Genomic DNA, 20679 nt, shown 5'->3' with positions numbered 1-20679 from the left:
AAAGAAAGAAAGAAAGAAAGAAAGAAAAAAGAGAGTAATGACCATACCAATCATAATAAAAACTACAGCTTCACTCTACCCTGAAAAAAATCTCAAGATGTAATGGAATTAATACAGTTACATTTTAAATTGTTGTTCTTTGTAGTGCGGTTATTTTATGCTCACTTGGGACTAACAACTAGAACACTGGCACTTGACCTATTGCCCACCGTTCTCCAGTAATCACCGTGCTCTCAGCTGTGTGGTGCAGAGTCTCTGACTGTTGATCTGTGGCACAAAGGCCGTTGGTCTAATGCCAGCAGTGATGAGTGCGTTAGGATGATTTTTCCAAGATGGATAGATAGATGGAAGAAAAGAAAGAGCTGCGAGAGTATAGTCATTTGTCTGACAGGCCCAGGGCAGTGAGCAAATGCAAGGCCTGAGCCACTATGATCACAGAGCATGCCGATGATAAGTCTATAAATAGAAGCACCCAGCAAGAGGAACAAAGGCTATTTCCTTTAAAATGAAGCAAAGGGTATGGTGGACCTCAGTACCATAATGAGTGAAAACAAGTTGATCAGTCATCTGTTTCCTATTTAAGTTCAATGACATAAAATACATGAGCGTGGCGTCGATTCCGACCGCATTGTGTTTCAAAGGAATATCACAGGATTACACTGTGAAACACATGTCAACATCAGGATGTGATAAACCGTGCATGCAAAGCAGAACCAGAAAAAAAAGATGCTTGACAATGGAATTATCCTTTTTCATTTGACAGCCACTAAAAATGCAAAAGTCTGCATTAAAAATACCCCCATCTGACACAGTGTGCAATCCTGCAAAAGCCAACAAAGGTCCAGTTGGTGATTAACAATTTTTCCATTTTACTTCATGTCTGCTTATTAACTTTAAAACTAAATTAAAATTAATCCTGTTGTGCAAATGTAATTGGCTAAGGCTGACTTGTCAAAGTATGTGAGTAGACATTTGTATTGATTGCAGCAGCAGCAGCGACCCACGCTCATACTTCAATCTATTCGAAAGAGAGGAAACAGACTCTCTGAAACAGAAATGATAACATGCGCGGAGACAAGTGCGTGCTTACATGAAAAGATCCTTGTAGGGTCAAGGCCACTTTACTTTGCAGGAGTTTGCCTTGTTGCATTGACCCTCTGTGAGGTCAAATAATAGCTCATATAACAAAACAACTTAAAGAAGCGAATGTCCTATGTGACTCTCCATAAAACTGTGGCATCCTACATTTAGTTACAGGCCACAGTCATACACAGAGTTCAGTGGCAGAGTGTGGTGACGTCACAACATATGTGGGCCTTTGATAAGGAGCAATCAAGTTGCATAACTTCTCTATAATTACACCAAGAATAGTCATGAGGTGTAGCCCAAACACAACATCCGACTTGACCCGAGAAAAACACAGCAGCTTAGCTGTTATGAAACTCTACAGTGTGTGTGTGTGTGTGTGTGTGTGTGTGTGTGTGTCTGTGTGTGTGTGTGTGTGTGTGTGTGTGTGTGTGCGTGTGTGTGTGTGTGTGTGTGTGTGTGTGTGTGTGTGTGTGTGTGTGTGTGTGTGTGTGTGTGTGTGTGTGACATGCACGTGCTTTTCCCTAAAATGTCGTTAGAGGAAGTATGCTTTATTTGTCATGTAGTGTCTTCATGTATGTCGTCACACAAGTTTACTAAATGTCTCCTTCACAGTTCCTGGGAAATGTACAGTAGACCGTATGAGGCGTGTGTCACTCCGATATGCGTGATGCTTTGATATTGCTCATCTTATTTCTTTCTTCTTCTTCTTCTTTTTTTTTAAAAGCACAATTAGCTACACGCTCAATAGTTTCCTGACCTTCCTCGTCGTCGTTCTTACAATCACTTACTGTTCTTGAATGTTTCTTCAATTGAAGCTTGTAGAGCAAATTTACCACCCGGTTCACTTCTATTTTATTTAGTTTCTTTTTCATATAGGGTCAATATCCACCTTGTTTACAAGGAAACAGTCCCATATAAGCAGGCATTTGTTCTTTGACTCCACACGAGCTGCACAAATTTAAGTCCATGTATAACAAGGATGATTCCACCTCTTGTTCAATTTGTCTTTGTATCATTCCTCCTCGTGAATGAATCATCATATTACATGAAGCTTACAGAGTCGCAAAATAAGTAAAAACATCAAACTAAATTGTACACAATTAGTCAAGCTGAAATGCCACACATCTTGCACTTTTGAATGAATGTTAAAAGAAAAGGGACATTGGTTAGCACAACTTACTGACCATTCACATGACTTCAGCCTTATCAGAACTCTGCATCATGGCAATTATAGATTAACAGAAGTTATTTAGAGGAGAGAAAAACATACATTATTCAAATATAGTGAGGTGAAACACAGAATCGACCAGTACCTGATCAACACAAATTCATGTTAAATTTAATTTGTGACAAAAGATGAATAAATCAACATTTAAGCACATTTTTTCAGAAACATCATGAGGTTTACCAACACGTGTGCCGCAAATCTACCACATCTTGACTTGAATGAAAAAGTTTGGATACATGCACCATTCCGCATAAATGATTGCTGGCTGGAACAGCGGAACTAATAAAGATTTTTTCGTTTAATGTATTCCCAAGCAAAATACTTAACATACAAAGCAGATTTTCTGTCGACATAATATTAATATGCAACATTGAGTCTTTCTTTACAGACTCTTTTCTGCTCTTTTAGCTGCTGCTAATATTAGCAGCTTTAATTTGCAAGTCACTTTTTTTTTTTTGAAACTTTCTGACATTCACAAAAGCAACAACCACAAATTTAAATAGCCCCAATGTTGGCTGAAACCAACCTATAAAATACTGTCAGCAGGCCACATAAGACACATATGTGACAATAGACACAATATTTGCAGCGTTGGGCCATTGGGCCTTTCGCTCATCATTCACATTAAGTCACTTCCCTCATTGTAACGCCTTTGTGATTGCTTCATGGTGCACTCCAGCGAACATCTGGCCGTGAGCAATATGTACTGCTTCCTTTGCAGAGATAATGTATACCGTGCAGGCACTCCTGTTGAAATTTCCATAACTTCTCAATTGCTCCAGCAATCGTGGCATCATGCTTACTCCCACGGTAATGAGGGAAACTTATTACGAAGGTGAGGGGGTTGCTACAAATATCATGAAACATTAGACTTTGGTTCTGATGGGATTTCCTCCAATAAAAAAATAAAAAAAGCTCTGAATCTGCTGTCACAAGTAACTGCAAATAGAATTGCTGACTTGAGTCACATGATGCTGACATCACTCAGGTTTGACTCATGAATCATGACCATAGACTTGACTAAGTGAAAAGACTTGCGTCTCATTTCAGCGGCAGAAGGGGAAGGTCTTTTTGGCAAATCAGCGGCTCGACAACAGACGAATCCTTGACTGAGTGCTTTTGGATATAAAGGCAGCTGAGGTCAACAAAAAAAGAAAAAGTGGAGCAATGTGCAAAGCATTTGGTTCAAACATTTCCAGCTTGCGAAGCAGCAGCCAGGTCCAGTTTCAACTTGCAGAAAACACAGTTTCATAATTTACTTGTAATAAGATTGGAAAGTTAATGGAAACATTTCGAAGGGGTTTTCTCTTTTCCTGGTGAAAGCAAGAAGGATTTTATATACCACTGTGACCTGGTATTGTTTATTTATATCTTAAGTTATTTTCCTTGTTGACAGTGAATTTTGTGATTAGATCATAAACTGACTGAGTTAGTTTCATGAGTTGTTTAGGGCTGAATATATACCTTTGGGCTCAGAATCAAGATTTATGTCTTGAGTTGTTATGAATGCAACCATAAAATCTTTTTTCTTTTTTAAAATATTAAACTGATTTCAAAAAGTGTGATTTAGTCATGTCAGTGATTCGAGCATCGTGACTGCAGCTCATTGTACAGCTCCAAAACTGCTCCTAAAAACTCTTAAACTTTCACAGGAAATGATTTAAAAACAAAGCCAACAAAAACCGCTGTCAAGCCATATAATCATATAGTAATTAGCTGACAGCTATATTCTAAAAAAAAAAGCCCTGTTGACTGATGGTTTACTTTAAAGGGATTAAGTCCAAAAACACGCTTTGAACTGTTATCATATACAGCAACCAAAACGTCCAAGTTCAACCAGAAGCCTCGCCCCGAGTTCTCACCGGCCAATCATGGGCTTCCTGCATGTATGTCCAACCAATCAGCAACGGAGCAGGCGGGTCACTAGAACTGTTGCTAGGGTATGTCCCTCACGACTTTGGCACACTGTAGCCAATCAAATCTCACCGTTGGACGTTCGGCCACATCACTGGTTGGAGCTCCACCACAGAGCCCGCCCACACGCTTTTCCTATTGGCCAGACGCGCCGTCAGCCATGTCAATGAGTTTTAGTTAGGTGCTGTTGATGCTGTAGTTTGAAGTCACCAAGACTCAGAAGTGAACGTAGCAGCGCTCCATACGCGGCTCCTAAGCTGATTTTATATTTCCATTCCATTGTTTTATGACTCCTGCGCCCGTGTACATACGCTCTTTTTATTTTTATAGCGAGACAACAACGGGATGGAACTTAATTCTCTCTTGATTCTGCTGGAGGCTGCAGAGTACTTGGAAAGAAGAGACAGAGGTATTTTGCAGCCACACTTGACAAGTTGACAGCGTTTATGCGATAAAGCTTATTCTGTGAACGAGGGACAGTGACGGCAGCTATAACTTCATATTCTGCTCCTTTGGTAGGTTTTTTTTTTTTTTTTTTTTTTTTTGAACGTGCCCTGCCATAGTGCAGGTATGATGTCACTTTAGTAGACAATGGGACCAGGCGATGGGTGCAAACTGGACCCGCTGGCCTGCGCGCTGGAGAAATAACAACAGTTGTAATTTATCGTGTAAAGTGTGTCACGTCTGTATAAACCCCCGATCGCTTCGTTTACGACACAGATCACGTGTCGTATGTTGTCAGCGATGCACGATTATGTTCGGTTTGTTTTTTTTTTTTTTGTTTTTGTTTTTTTTTATGTGAAGAAACAGTGACATTGAGCACTTGAATCTGCCGTCTTTAGTGTCTTAATGGTCATGCAATGTTAATAGAACAAAAAGTAAAGATGTAGCGGAGGGTGAAACAATGCTGTGCACATGCACTGGGATCGATCGCGTCCACGATCGATAGCGTTTTGTTTGACTTGAATTGTCATTCAGCCTCTGTAGCGATGTAATACATCATTGCAAACACATCTGTTGCAGACTTTGCAGTTACATTAACATTAATTTCCTTTAATTTTTGTTGTTGTTGTTGTTGTTTTGCTTTCTGTGTCTATAGAGGCAGAACACGGTTATGCGTCTGTTTTACCATACAGCAGCGACTTTTCCCGAAAGAAAACGAAAGCCACGCCAATTTCCAGAAAAGCTCAGAACAATAGGTAAATATCATTCTTACATCTTTTTTTTATTATTATTATTGTACGTGTCCATGTCAATTTAACTGAAACACAGGCGCACGGATGGAGGGAGGTTCATGCACCCTGCCGTCATTCTGCTGCTGGGCTGGGCTCTCTCTGTTTTGGTTTCTCCAATAAACAGTGCCACGCGTACACTGTCAACTCTCTCTCTCTCTCTCTCTCTCTCTCTCTCTCTCTGTCTCTCTCTCGCTCTCTCTCTCTCACGCTCTCTCTCTTTCTATCGTTTCATGTGGTCATCGTGTTTTTGCTTGGTGTGTCCACTGCTTAATAATGGGCTCTTTGAAATGGGATCAACCCCCCCCCCCCCCCCCCCCACACACACACACACACACACACACACACACACACACACTCACATACACACACACGAAGTTCCTGAAAGTTTTTGTTATTATTGCAGGTCAAGGCTTATGAGCAAAACTATTTTTTTCTTTTTTTTTAAGTGTCTTCTGTGTACAAATTCCATCTGGCCTCCCTTTGACCCCAATCATCCTGCCACAAGCAGTAAGATTATAAAAACAAGGCGGAATTACATTACATTAGTAGTGAACACAGGTTTCAGTTTCACTTCAGGCCTCCTGGTGTTTTCAGACCAGTTGACCCAGTGATTAAAAGGAATTCAAGAATTAGCTTCTCACATTTAATGGTTTTGTCTAAAGTCGTGGGTTTTTCTATTATTCCCACCGCAGGCAAATGTCCTCACGCTGGATTATTGATTTTAGGGTGAATCAAAGTCGTTTTAATACAAATCTTGAGTGAAGAAGTGGAATGATTAGACAGTTCATTTAAGTCAACCCACCCACCCCCAATTTTCTAACCAGTTTAGTAAACAAAATTTGTACAAACTTAAGTCTCCTATTGACATTTATGTTTTCATTGACGTACCACCTGAGTTTAACAGTGCATTTTTGAGTCCTGTGTCTGTACCAAGTGTTCACTGCATGTTTGTACAGTAGCCAAATTAAATGATAGACAGACCAATCAATTTTGTAATAGTTTTAAGTTGTTTTGTTGGATTTCTGGCCTCCATACTTTTACTTTCACCCTGAGATGTGAAAATATTTACTTGATTATAATGTGAAATTTTAAACGCCACAAATTGTTTGTTCACAGGAAAGATATGAACAGTATAAACACACGAGTTGATAATTGGGACACACCCTCAGCAGGCATCTATGGAGGCGTTTGGCTATATATAAAGGCTCAATATAAATTTTCACTGTGTTATTTTGTCCAGGTGTGTGAGACTGTGCTCTTTAACAATGTGTAATTTACAGTAAAGTGATTTTTTTTATTTTATGAAGGTGATTCACCTGAGCATGTGATTTACCTATTGAAAAAAAAAAAAAAAAAAGAGTTTTCTGGGTAGTAAGAGTTGACTGAAGCACAGTGAGAAAATCATTCTCCTGTTGTGAGTTACATCACTGCTCGTACAGCATGCAAAAAAAAGGGGGGAAAAAGAAGGAAAAGGAGCATTGCTTTTAAATTACACTCCCTTTTTTTTTTTCCCCCTGTGTAATATTGGCGGCTGCTTGACACACAAATAAGAATGTGGTCCCTTCCACATTCTTTTGGTCCGGTGTCTTGACAGCGGAACACACTTACAGTGTGTGTTTGTGTGGATGTGGCAGGTGGGTGTGGTGGCAGAAATAGACACCTCCACCCCGTGACAGAGTGCAGCCCACCAGGGCTTCGTGGGCCAGCCCCTCGCTTTCCCTCCTTTTTTCTTGCGACTGCACCAAGGGTAAATTCCCCAATTCCCTTTATGCTCTCCTCCAGATTTTTTTTTAAGCATCAACAGGATGCTGGGTGGGGGTGGGGGTGGTGGTGGTGGGGGGGGGTTAGCAAAGTAAAAATATTTCTTCACGTTTGAACTGAAACTGAAGCTAGCAGTGAGTCATAAAGCACAATGTGTACATAGTATAGCTGTATAGCTCGTAACTGCTACTAAGATGTTTGATATTGGGGCCAAATCTGCCTATGAAGACACGTTGGTGAAATATAGAGGTCGTGTGTGTGTGTGTGTGTGTGTGTGTGTGTGTGTGTGTGTGTGTTGGGGGGGGCATCTATTTATGCACATAGTGAAGAAATGAGAGGTTGTTTGTTTTTTTGGGGCCCCTGTTAGAAATAATCCCCCCCCCCCCAAAAAAAAAACCAACCCAAAAAACTCCAGTATTTTTATTGGCGAGATGTTAATTCTTTGCTTGTTTTGCATACGACATGTGAAATGAAAATATAAATAGCACGGGTAAAAAAGAAACGCTGAGACACTTCTTCTTTGCCCTTGAATCCTTCCGTGCAAATGTGGGGGAAACGAACCTGGGATGCGCTGAGGCTCAGCTGTGACGTCTCATGACGTAAAGTTATTGTATAGACCTTTGATTATTAGCAGGGCGAATTTATCACAGTGGAGCACAGAGTCCTTTGCATGTCACACCTTGCTTTTACATAACATATAAAGGTGTGTGTGCGTGTGTGTGTGTGTGTGTGTGCATGTGTGTGTGTGTGTTAATCTGCTGTTATTACAGGTCTGAGAGCGTTCCCTTCCTCTGAATGATTTCCTGGTCGTGCCCCGTGCTTTGACTGGGACTCTTCCCCCCGCTCCATTCCAGCCATTTGAATGGCACAACTTCCTTCGCCAAGGGCGTGAAGCTGTTCCGTCGGCCTTTCAGGTCGGGTTATTAGCAGCGGCGCAACATCCTGCGCTCCCGCTGGGCCCGCGTCTGTCCAGACGGCCGACCGTAGCCTTCCTTTTTCCTGCAGCGATCAGTGTCGCCGTGCAGGACGCATCCTCGGCACAGCTGTGGGAACCGCTGCTTCACGAGCACAAGGGCGCTTTCGCCAGTGGAAAATGTGAAAAGGCTTGTTGTCAAGTCTGGCCCTTTGTTGGCTGTTTTTTTTTTTTTTTTTTCGTTCTTTCTTTTTCTGTTTTTATTGCCGCGGTATCCATGACGGTCTCATGAACAGAGGGCCTGTTTCAGATGGACTGTGGTGCCCTTCGTGCTCCCGGCTGTGCATCATAATAGGGGGCTCTCCTCGGAAAAGCCCACATGCTGAGGAATTCTGCACATTATAGGCCTTCCAGACGTCTGAGTGTGTGTGTGTGTGTGTGTGTGTGTGTGTGTGTGTGTGTGTGTGTGTGTGTGTGTGTGTGTGTGTGTGTGTGTGTGTGTTTTTTATATCCCGGGTCTGTGCCTCTGTTCAGCCAGCATGTAGTGCAATGTGCGCCTGCTGTTTGTACGTGCACAGGGCAAACGAGGACGCAAGGGGTTTTGTGCAGTGTCACAGATACTGCTCTCTCTCTCGCTGTCGCTCTCTCTCTCTCTCTCTCTCTCTCTCTCTCTCTCTCTCTCTCTGCCCTCTTTCTCTCTCTTCCTGTCTGTGTCTATCTCTCTCTCTATTTCAGGGCTGCTTTTGACCTCTTCTGTGTGCTTTTTTAAATTTTTTTGTTGACAACCCGTCACACAGTAGAGGCTTTAAGAAAGCCAAACTCCATTCATCACACGTTCCCAAAATATGCAGCCAAGCCTCTGCATGCTGGTGTCCTCAACCCACCCCACTGAATCGATTGAATATGCAGCAGAGCATGCTTGTTTCAGAGCATTCTGAAACTGCATTTCTCACATGAAATTTGAATGTGTAGGAACTCCAGATTTCAGAAAGCCTCTGCAGCCACCTGAAGGCAGACCGGGAAGAAGAATCAAGGACGTTTCTTTGATTTTTTTGGGGGGACATATTTCTTAGTCTGATTGCTTCTCAGATCTGTTACTTTGAATTTACGTCCAAACTTTTGCGATCAAAACGCTTCCCAGCCAAGTTTCTCCCCACGATGCTGAAGCTGAACCCTCATGTCACATGAGATGAAGTTTTTATAGTATTTTTAAGCAATTCAACACTCATTTTCTTTTCTTTTCCTTTTGTCATTGCAGATCAACACACAATGAGCTGGAGAAACACAGGTAGGATGAAAATCTTCTGCACCACGAGCTCGTCTTGTCTTTTATGTGTCTCGTATTCCTCTACATTGTCTTTGCACGCACAAAGGGAAGGAACCCCGGCTGCGAGTAAATGTCAGATAATTTTACAATCCGTCAAAAAACACAGAGCTCGGCAGAATCGGATCAGAGGTCATGTTCAAAGACTCCCGAGATGTAATCAATTAATCCCTCGTGCCTCAGAGCGGATAATAAGCTGATTTCAAAGAGCACCTTCACTTCGATTAGATCCGTCTCACTTTCACAGATGAAACTTCATTTCCTTGTATGGATGGGGAATCCTGTCAGTAATGTGATAATCCTGCCCCGGCTGACAGAGGCGCGGTGAATCCAAGCCCACGGATAGTACTCTACTCCTCCCAGCATGCACTGCTCTATCGCACATTAATCTTTTTTTTTTTTTTTCGTTTTTCCTTCTTTGATGCCCAGTACTGACACTCTTAGTGTGCTTTTTGCACATGTATCTTCCACTGTTTTGCCCTCAAAAAGATCTGGCTATGTAAACTATACACATTTGAATGACTTAGAGCAATGTGTTTGTCTGCATCCAGTTCACGCTGAAGTGTGAAAAACCTGCCTTGCACAAATCAGCTGATGTGTCTATCGGCTCTGGCTGAAAGAAAAAAAAAAAGGTGTGTCAGGCTGCGTGTGCGTGACACACCGCCGTCACCCACGGTTCGGGGTTTGCCAGTCACATGTCTGGAAGTGAGTAATGGACGCGTGTGCTGCAAGGGGAAACAAGTAAGGGCATATTCCCCTCTGACCTGAGAGACACCGGAGGCCCCGGCTTGTTAGACTGCAGGTGTTGAGACACGATGGTTACCTCATGTCCAACGCCCGGGTGTGGTTGGTTACCGATGAAGTGACGTCCAGTCAGACTTGTCAAATGCCAGTAAAGACTTCCATAATCGAGTTTAGTCACTTCCTTTGTCAACCGTGTGGCCACATATTTCTAAGAAATACTTTTTTCTGACATCTGCAACCGACGTCATGATCGGCGACTGCAATCGTATGTGTGAGTTCCTGTATTATTCACTGATGCCATGAAGTAACGTTTGATTTAAAAAAAAAAAAGAAAGAAAGAAAAAAGAAGAAGAATAAAAACTTGGTTTGTGGTGACTTATTCCATATTTTTAGACCTTAATTATTTCATTTTGTCATTCCTACTGACTGTATGGAAAAAATTCAACGGTGATAACACGACAACATTAAGATGTCCTCAGTAGATCCTTGTCTGAACCTGCGCCTTCAAATTACCCAGTCATTACTCCAGCATGCAGGTGTTAGCCATGACCGTAGCGCAACTATTTTCAGTGCAGGCCTATGACGTGTATTACACTGGCTCGTTTGGTATAAAAACTCTATTCATAGCTTGGTTAACCTCGCCAAGAAATCAATCGTTTTGACGTACATCTCGAGGAAACTGAAAGCAAAGCCTGCTGTTGGGATTTTATTTTTTTATTTTTTTTAATTTCCCCAACATCAGTCTACTGCTGATTCATCGGAGAACTCAAAGTTGTCCTGTCAAACCAGTTAAAGCACGAAGCCCAATTGGGAGCATATCTGCTCAGTGTTTCATCTCTCTTTCAATCGACGGCCACCTCAGTATCGCCGCCAGAGTCCTCCTCACGCCCACGACACGCCAAGGAGGCGCTGCTGTTTCAGCCCTGACTCACTGTTTTTGTTTGATCACGCGTTGTTTTGTGTTCGTCGTCGTCTCGCAGCACGGAGGGAAGCTTTGACTCGTTCCCCAGGTAGACAAGGTGACTGATGAACGTCTGTATGCCGGCTGGTTCTGTGAGAATAGTGAAACATCGCCTACTACCCTCAAGTTATCTTGCAACCGGGCCCAGGTTTACTGACTCCTAACCGGAATTAGCAGGAGGAATTTTTGGTTTGCTTGTTTGTTTTTAAACATACAAATATATCGAATGAAGTGAATTTGAAATGTTATTCAAAACATTTCGAGGCTTATTTTTCTTACGTGTTCATGCTCAAGTGAAATGTGGGTATAAAGTGGCTCGCACTCTGGCCTCGCAGTCATTTGTACATATAAACCAAAAAAATTTGGCAAATTGTGATTATATGTCATCAAATGATACAACTTGTGTTATCGATCAAGATAAAAAGCAAGGCGAGGTTTCAGGAGTCCGAATGATCAGAGTGTTTGCAGAACATGTTATTGACAGTCAGCTAATCGGGTTAATCGACGTGGCCCCATGACGAACGTGACAGTGTTGTAATTAAAATGTTTGCTTATTTATTTATTTTCCATTTTCCCCCGAACAAGATGCAACCGGGGTACTGCTCAGTGATTGTTTGCCTGCTCAGTGTTCCTCAGGTCACCGGCTGCTTCCTTGGCAGACGTTCAGGAGTCACCCTGCATACATTTGCGTCCTGTTATCAGCATAAGTTGTCTGCGGCGTGGGTGTGGAGCCTCGCGCGCGGGGGGGGGGTCGTCTGTCATGGCACAGCCTGCTTATCTGCTGCAGTCCGAGTGCAACCGTGACAGCTCTGTTCAGACTCTGTTCAGGATGACTCTGCTCCACAGCCTCTCAGCACTTTGCAGAGCACTGACTTGTTTTTTGGGGTTTTATTTTTATTTTTTTGTGTGTGTGTGTGTGTGTGTGTGTGTGTGTGTGTGTGTGTGTGTGTGTGTGTGTGTGTGTGTGTGTGTGTGTGTGTGTGTGTGTGTGTGTGTGTGTGTGTGTGTGTGTGTGTGTGTGTGTGTGTGAAACCAACGCTTTGTGGTTGGGCTCCCCTGGCATTGCTTCCTTCAGATTTCTGACTTGTCACGATCACGCCTGTGACGCCTTTTGGCGAAAACGCAACGCACGTTTCGCTTTCCAAGCAGATCACCTGTTTACAGGAAATCTGAGTCCGGTCCGCGTGAGGCCGCGTGCCTGGTTTGTTTGTGCCGCTTCCCTCAATTGAAAGAAGGATTTACTGGTCTATTTTTATCGCCGCCACCCACGGCCACCGAGTGCTCTCGGTTTCATTTTTGAGATCACCGAGATTAAAGGGAGGCTCAGACTTTGCCGATTCGTCTCGACAAACTGTATTCTCTTACAGTACGGGGCCCCGCGCAGATAATGTGCCGCAACCGCGCAGCACCTATTGAACTCAGCTCCAAAATGTACACGAGTCTCATGGACACAGGAGCAAGCGCTCCGCTTGTCATGGTCTAATCTTCTCTCTAATTAAATTTACTCTCCCGGTGTCTCCTACTCCCAGCTGTGATGGACGACTCATTTGGCTTTGAGGAGCTCTATTCCCTCAAGCGAGTCCCGCCTCCGTGTGTGTGTGTGTGTGTGCGTGTGTGTGTGTGTGTGTGTGTGTGTGTGTGTGTGTGTGTGTGTGTGTGTGTGTGTGTGTGTGTGTGTGTGTGTGTGTGTGTGCGCTAGGCATCACATCACCCTGCTGTTTGAGTTATAACAGCGTAATGGTCAGCCGGGGGGGGGGGGGGGGGGGGGGGGGGGGGTCTCTTACTTCACCCCTTTGCCTATATTCTCTTTGTCTCCCCTTTTCTCCTGAGACCACATCTGTTTTTTCTGTTATCTACTTTTTTTTTTTCTCCCCTCCTTCTCCTCATTCTTTCTCTGCTTTTAGCTGACTGGAACAGTCTGAGTCAGCACAAATGTGAGGTTGAAAGGAGGAGGAGTGCACCCGCCCTTCTCACAGAAGACCTTTATCACTCTGTATTGAGTGATAAAACTGGGTCTGTTTTTCCTCTTTTTTTTTTGTGATTCATTCTTTACGTGACTGACTTTGTATTGAAGTTAATCTTGCATTTTATTGTGATTGTAAACCGCGCTGTGATCACGGACAGAGTCAAGGCCGCGTCCTGGTCTATATGCTGCTATTTAAAGCGAGTGTATTATGTTCTTTTATTGATATTCTGGGTCTCCACGGGGGTCGATTTTTCCATGACGCAGAGTCGGGGGAAATATGCGGTCTTTTCCACAGCACCTTTTTCTTAAACGAACAATTTTGCTCGTGTCGCTTGAAGCCACGCATCTTTTGAAGCTACTCCCTTCTGATTGGAGGAAGCCTGCTGATAGAAAACCACAGTAATGAGTCCGAAGACTAAGTTATCTCATCACAAACACCACGGTTTCTTTAAAGGGATTTTTTTTTTTTTTTTAGCGTGATGCCTGAAATTACACTGGTGGTTAAGCCCAGACTTAAAAGTATGCAGCATTTCATGCAAAGACAATAACCGTGTTACTCCTGTTGCTGCTGACAGGACTTGGTGTAATCCTCATAACCAAAAATGTTAGAAAGTTTATGTTATGTTCCGAAAATGCCACAAAAATAGCTTTGGACCGATGTACTCTTTACTTATGATGGCCCTCATAGATTAACAGTAATATTGATGCCAGATATTGCGTCATCTTGGAAAAATAACGCATTTGCTTGCTGGTTCTACAGCCAGAAAATGAAAATAAATGGAATTGTGAGAGAGTTAACTCTTTCAGCCAGAGGAGTAAGGAGAATTATTCACAATATTTCCTTCAAATAAATTTGTGCACATTTTGCATATTCCACAAATTATGTTTTGGGAAAGACAGTTTTTTTTTTTGTTTTTTTTTAATCAAAACGTACCTCCCCTTAAGTTTTGCTTTCATTTGTGAAAATTACCTTGCAGTGCAAAACATGCAAGTAGGATAGCATTTATCTAGTGCAATATAACAATCATGTTGGATTAATGTGGCAGTGACCGGGATGATGCTATAAACAATACGCTTAAGGATGGTGCAGAATTATGGCACTTAAATAACTGAGTTGGATGATTGGAAATAGAAACTTCTCAAATCGATTGGCGCAGCACAAACATTTATGTCCTTTGTGGGTGTGATGTTGCTGGAGCGGATGAACATCCAAAGGCATCAGTTTATGGTGAACCAACTATTCAGCAACGTTTTCAGTTATACACACATGTTATACACACTCCACAGAAAATGTCCAAAAAGTACAATAAGTGTCCGTTGAAATTTCTTCGTTCCTTTTTACTGAAATTGAAGTGTGAAACTCATACTTTCAAAACTTAATGGGAAAATATTTAGCATTTTTTTTTCTGAGGTGCATATTCTAGTGATTGAACCGCCTGCAAGAATGGAGTGGCGCAGTAATCGTAGTTCACGGGCACAAAACAGCTGACGCTCATAAAAACAACAGCATAAAAATTCACTTTAACAAGGTGTGCGTGTGGCTCTAGGTTTTCGTGACCAACAGAAAATGCAATGAAACAAAAAAAGGGGAGGCGGGGGGGGGGGTGCAGGGAGAAAGAAAGGAGGACTTGGGCCTTGTGTGTCTGAGTAGGAACAGATGAAGACATTCTCCAGCGTTGCTGAGGGGAGGGACGCCGGGCTGCGCAGGACGTGGTTGCTATGTGTGTCAGCCGGCTCCCTGAAATCCAGGTCAGCGGAGTACACACATGTACACTGGAATGCAGAGTTAAGTAAGAGAGGCAGTTGGAGGGAGGGGGGGGGGGGTTGATAGAGAGGGGGCTTTGCAAAACTCGCAAGCCGAGGATTGCAAAATCAGCTGCATATACTGTAGCATTGGGTAGAGCAGGGTCGTTTTACATTCACAACTGACTGTTGTTGTTGGTTTTTTTTTTGGATTATGCATTTTTTGATGTGCTCTTTAGTTACTTGTTCTTTTATAGCTTGCAGCAGTACTGTGTGGACATTTTGGCCCGTGAGTTGTTTACATGATCACATTACGACCATTATAAAAGATTGTATAGGCGGAGATTGTATAGGCGCTTTCAGACTGCGTGAACTTTTCTTTACCCGTTACAACATTGGACGGGTGTTAATCTTTCAGGATGTGAAAGCGCGATCCCTTTTCTGCTCCTGCAGCCCAGGTGAGAGGAACTTTTTACTCTTGGCTCGATGCACACTGGATTCTACACAGTAAGCTAGTCTGAGTTATCGCTGTGTTAAAAATCCAAAATCGAGACATTTGGTGAAAAAGGTTCATCCAATCCCCTCCTATAACGTCTCTCCACATTCAGACAAAAAAAGAAAGTAAACTCACTGATTTACAACTTCACAGGTTGAATTATGACACTTGAATGCAGCATTAGCTAACGACATGGCGGCAAAGCGCAGACTTTTTGATGCTTTGTGCCTCCAGATAGAAGAAAGTCGTTGCTAACATCTCAGTAAATACTCACCAAGATGCTTTATGGTTATTATACGTAATTAAATTGCAGGTATGCAATTAATTCGATGGACAATATTGTGAAATCGGTTACATCTAGTCCACCAAAAAAAAACCCCAAAACACTCAAAAGGCTAAAAATGCATGCTCAAAAACATCCAATGTCCCCACCTCTCTCCAGTAGGCCTGACACTGGACTCCAAACCTTCTCTCCAGAAGTAAACAGCTCCACCTTTACAGTCTGAGGCGGTGTTAAAATGTTTATTCGTTTCACTAGATTCCTGCGTGTTAATCATTGACGAGGATCCTTACAAAACCCCAGCTTGACGTGTCAATGAATTGGGTTCATCCAACTCGCTGAGGCTTGTCTCTGCTCGTCCGTCCAACGTGTCCAGATGTACTTCTCGAGACACCCAGCAGAAGGCAATTAGTGTCCAGGTCTGTCATTTGACGTCGTGTTGAAATGGTTCAGAGACGCGCAGGGAAAACGTCCTCTGTTTCCATACCCCCCCCCCCCCACAAGCTCGCTCACACGCTCTCCTCTTTGAATTATGTTTGACATCTGTTTTTCTGGCAACACCACCGTACGCTGTCTGCGCCGAGGAAGGGATTTTGTAATGATCTGAGCTCACACAGGGTTCGTTTCAGTACACAAAAACAATCGAATGAATCTAATTACGAGGCATTCCAAAACATGCCTCGTGGAAAGTCCAGTCTTGTTTTTGTAGGAGTACTACTACGAGGGAGCAGCACATTCATTCTAAAGCTTCCTGTTGTTCACCTTTAAGGCACGCAGCGCCTTTTTTCTGTGTACGAGCGGTGACGTGGCCTCCCTCCGCCTCTGGTGCGTTCAGGTTTCTGTTCGGCCACTTTGCGTGAGAAAGCGGAGTCACGTGACAACAGGCTCCTTGTTCCTGCCGTCGGAAGAACGTGTTTATGGGGGACTTGTATCCGTCTGTCTCGCCTTTCAGTTGTCACTGCACACACTGGGTGGGCGCGGCATCCTCGGCGAGAGGAAGACAAACGGCGCTCGTCCCAGACGACTTGACATTTCCTATCGGTGCGATAAAAGCCTCTCGCGGCTCCCTTGGCTCATGTCGGTTCCTGGCGCTGGCGTGGGCAGCGTGGTGAGCCGCCCCGGCAGTTTCACAGGAGCCCACTTCAACGCCGTCTTAGCTTTCTGACGTCTTGTTGATCTCTGGTAAATGTAATCATGTTCAAGTCAGGCCTGGAGGGTGACAGGAAAATGATGAAGGCTTGCTGAAAGGTTCCGTGTGTGTGTGCATGTGTGTGCGTGTGTGCGTGTGTGTGCGTGCGTGTGTGTGCGTGCGTGCACGTGTGTCGTGTTTATCGGCCGGCGCCTGGGCCGAGTCCCTCACCACCTCAATCCTCTCTCCATCTGCTTTGTGCTCCTGAGGAACCTGCCAGCCAGATGTGGAGTGACTCCACTGGTAACCTCAAATCCCAGCACCTCACTGCAGCACTCATCTCCCCCACAAGCAACACAACCCCCCCCACACACACTTTCACTGCAACTCCAGAGACGAGGTCTGTACATTAAAAAAAATTAAATAAAAAAAAAAATATATATATATATATAGATCATGAAAAGAAGTAACTTTTGGACTCTGATTCAAATATTTGTTAGAACCCTCTGTGTCTGTTTTCCACGAGTCAGCATTTATTTGAGAAAAACACACATCATTTTTGACAATAATAGATATAAACCCAGAAGAAAACACACAAAGGAGGAAGTGGAAAACACCAAAAGTTCAGTCCAACTGCCAGAAAGAAGAAAAAAGTCTTTTTTTTTTTTGCTGGTGCAGCAGTACCACCAGAAGACAAACCCTACAGTGTAAACAAAACCTCGAAGAGCAGATGCGTACGAGGCTGCTTTGCTACGTGACATGGAAGCGGGATCCTGAGGGAGCTCGCAGCCTTTGGATGGAGGAAGCGGCAGTAGACTCCAGCAGAAAGTCACATAAACACAACACTCCCTCATGGCGTGCCGAGTCGTCCTCCAGTGGTCTCGGACGATTCCGCTTTGTTGTCCAAGCCAGCTGGGTGGGGGAAGCAGTCGACCTGCCACCGGAAACTAGAGGATCCCTCACCACTCGCTACCCCTTCAGCCTCTTCGTACAGTTTCGCGCTTCCAAATCGACCCATGTGGCAGAAACTACCACCAACATAACTGCTCCTATTCACTCATGCATGTTTGACAAATACTCACAAATTAAAATCGTGCCGTGGGACATTTTTCATTTTCAACCTCATGTATCTTGGGACATTATTATTTCTGCAAATACGCACTCAGACCGCCTTACAGGCCTTAAACAAAACAAAAACTACAGGGTTCAAATAACTTCCCGAACCTTGTGATCTGGAAGAAAACTGTACACGCACGCTGAGTTTGTTTTTGCTGCACTCTTCCCAGATCTCTGCAGTTTACCTGGTGAGCGCGAACCGTATTATTACTGGTAAGAGTGATGGCCGGCGCTGGGGAACCGACATCCAAGTTGTAATGGCCTGGAATTATCCCTTAAGCCTTTAAAAACACAGTTTTGATCCTCTTTATTTTGCAGACGTCAAATGACAAACCCCGCAGTTTGATTCATGACATTTTGAGATTAAATTATCACATTATCGTGCCGGTTGAAGGCTCGAGCGCACGAGGCGGTGCTTCCTGATTTCTTGCAGGCTCAAGTCCAAACAACACCCCGAGGCGTGGTGTCACGTTTGCCTTTTTTTTTTGTTTTTTTGTTGTTACACTTACACCCAACGGGAGCGAGTGGCCACTCTGTTAAGAGAGAGCGGGGGGGAGGGGGGGCATTGCGGCAGTGTTCCCGATGACCTCTGACCTTTTGCTTCGCAGGTTTGGCTCAGCGCCAGACAAGCCACTGGGCCCTTGTGCGTATGGGGTGGAGGAATGTGCTGGGCTGCAGGCGAGGTCATTAAACAGTGCAGCGAGTGACGGCTCGTCTCCCCAGGCTCCTCGTACGGAGCCGGTCTGGGACTCACGGCAGCCTCCGGCTCGCGAGTGTCATTGCCACCTCTTTTCTGTAGGGTGGGGGGGTGGGGGGGCACATTCATATCCTGGCAGATTCACTCCATGCCCCGACAGATACAGATGGCTTAACAAAACAAGATAATTCACGCTTGTTCTCCTCTGAAGGAGATTGCTTGTAATCAGGTCTGTGAGAAAGGCCCTATCTGTGCTCGGCAACCTTGTAAGTCAGCAGTTTAAAAAAAAAAAAAAGAAGCTTATTCTACTTTCAGCAACGTGCAGCTTTCTGAGCAAAAGTTCCCCTTTCTCTCTCTCTCTCTCTCTCTCTCTCTCTCTCTCTCTCTCTCTCTCTCTCTCTCTCTCTCTCTCTCTCTCTCTCTCTCTCTCTCTCTCTCTCTCTCTCTCTCTCTCTCTCTCTCTTGCTCTCTCTCCCCCTCCTCAGTCTTTGCTTTGTTTTGGCACTGAGCCCCTGATGGGGGAGAGGGTGGAGGGGGCAGAGATCAGACACAAATCCTCCGTGGTACTCGGCACGTGAGAACAGTCAGGTGGGGGAATTTCACTCGATATACTGTGATCCCCGAACAAATCGAGCTGCAGAGTCACGACTTGACTCCTCGACTGCAGAGGAGAGCGCAACAGTCTCCGTTAGCTTTTTAGAAATGCCACTTTTTCAGTATTTAAAGCGCCCGCCGTGACAGCGTCATCTCGATGGTAGACACATGGAAAACAACAGTGTTTGGAACATTAAAAACTATCTTCAGTGGCAACAAATAGCCCCTGGCTTCCAGACGGTGTTCTGTAACGTGGTGTAAACTGCATCTCATGTGACCCCCGCCCCGGGAACAATAGTGTCACACAGTTCATGACAGGGAATATCAAAGACCGTCCATATTTTCAAACCAGACGAATTGGAAAATGTGATTGGATTCAGAACCACGTGGACCAGGCGCTTGCAAAGAAAGCGTCTGCTCCCCGTCCCCGCACACCGCATCCGCGCTCAAGCGGTGCCACACCATGCATGGCTGTTTCAGGCAATCTGATAAACATTGCGTGACCAGGACTTGGCTTAGGAATAACAAACGTGAGAGAGGGAGGGGTCCTCACCCTGCTCCAAATTGGCTATGTGCTCTTGAGAGGGGGGGGGGGGGGGGGGGGGGAGTAGCGAGCGGGTCTCGTGGCAGGCGAACACATGGTGCAGTGAGGGAGCCGTCAGGGACACACCGCGGGGGTGAGATAGGTCCCGTTTTACTGATGTACATCAGAACAGGCTTTTTTGTTTTTTGAGACAAAGACATGCTCGGGTTGACAGGGGTTTATGTGTCACGTACTGCTTCACGGAGCCATGTTGTCTCGCAGGCTGATGAAAGTGCAGATACTCCGAAGAGGAAATGTAATTCACAGTGGAATAGAGGCAGCTAAAGTTTGAGAACATAGATTCAACCTGAACAAATACAGCTGTCGAAACACTGCAGGATGTTGTTCTTAATGCAGTTTAAGACGCTTTATGGTTTGTGCAAATTGATTTTAAATCTCAAGATTGGAACTCATTGAAAAAGAAAACATCGACAGAACATTATTCGGCTTTCTAAGTACAGTAGACAGTACGGCTCGGTGTGTTATGTTATGCTGTATCCATCCTTCCATCCGTCTTTTCCCGCTTCATCCAACAGCGGGGAGCAGACTGACTGGACGCCAATACGGTACGTCCTGGACATGAAAGCACTTCACCACAGATTTTTGTCTTGTCCTGCGTTCGGGCACGTATGTGGAGCCTGAGATGAATCGGTCAGTCAAAAAAAAAAAGCCCAGATTCCTCGAGTTGGGCGGAAGGCAATCGTGGCAGAGTATTTGGGAAACGCCTTGTTTTTGTTTTTCATTACAAGAGAGAGGGATGGGTTGGGTGGGGTGCAAGATGGTTGCCCATTGGCTCAAGTTACCCCTTTTGGACGATGTGTGTGGAGCACTGCCTCGCGCAGCTGAGCACACTGCACTCAATGAGCCCTTTTTTCAAACCCAAGAGAAAGTCATCCGCTCGCTCGG

General features: G+C 44.3%; 1 protein-coding gene across 1 annotated transcript in view; it reads left to right on the top strand.

Moving 5' to 3' along the window:
- Nucleotides 1-4457: 4457 nt before the first annotated feature.
- Nucleotides 4458-20679, top strand: part of mxd4 (MAX dimerization protein 4) — a 27120-nt gene continuing 10898 nt past the window's right edge. The window contains exons 1-3 of the mRNA XM_080520141.1: nt 4458-4640; nt 5331-5430; nt 9399-9428. Of these exons, the coding sequence (XP_080376267.1) occupies nt 4577-4640; nt 5331-5430; nt 9399-9428 (194 nt within the window). The 5' untranslated portion in view covers nt 4458-4576. The remainder of the gene's footprint in view (nt 4641-5330; nt 5431-9398; nt 9429-20679) is intronic.

Source organism: Blennius ocellaris (genome assembly GCF_963422515.1).
Source record: "Blennius ocellaris genome assembly, chromosome: 3".
Lineage (NCBI taxonomy): Eukaryota > Metazoa > Chordata > Actinopteri > Blenniiformes > Blenniidae > Blennius > Blennius ocellaris.
This window is presented reverse-complemented; position numbering and strand designations above follow the sequence as displayed.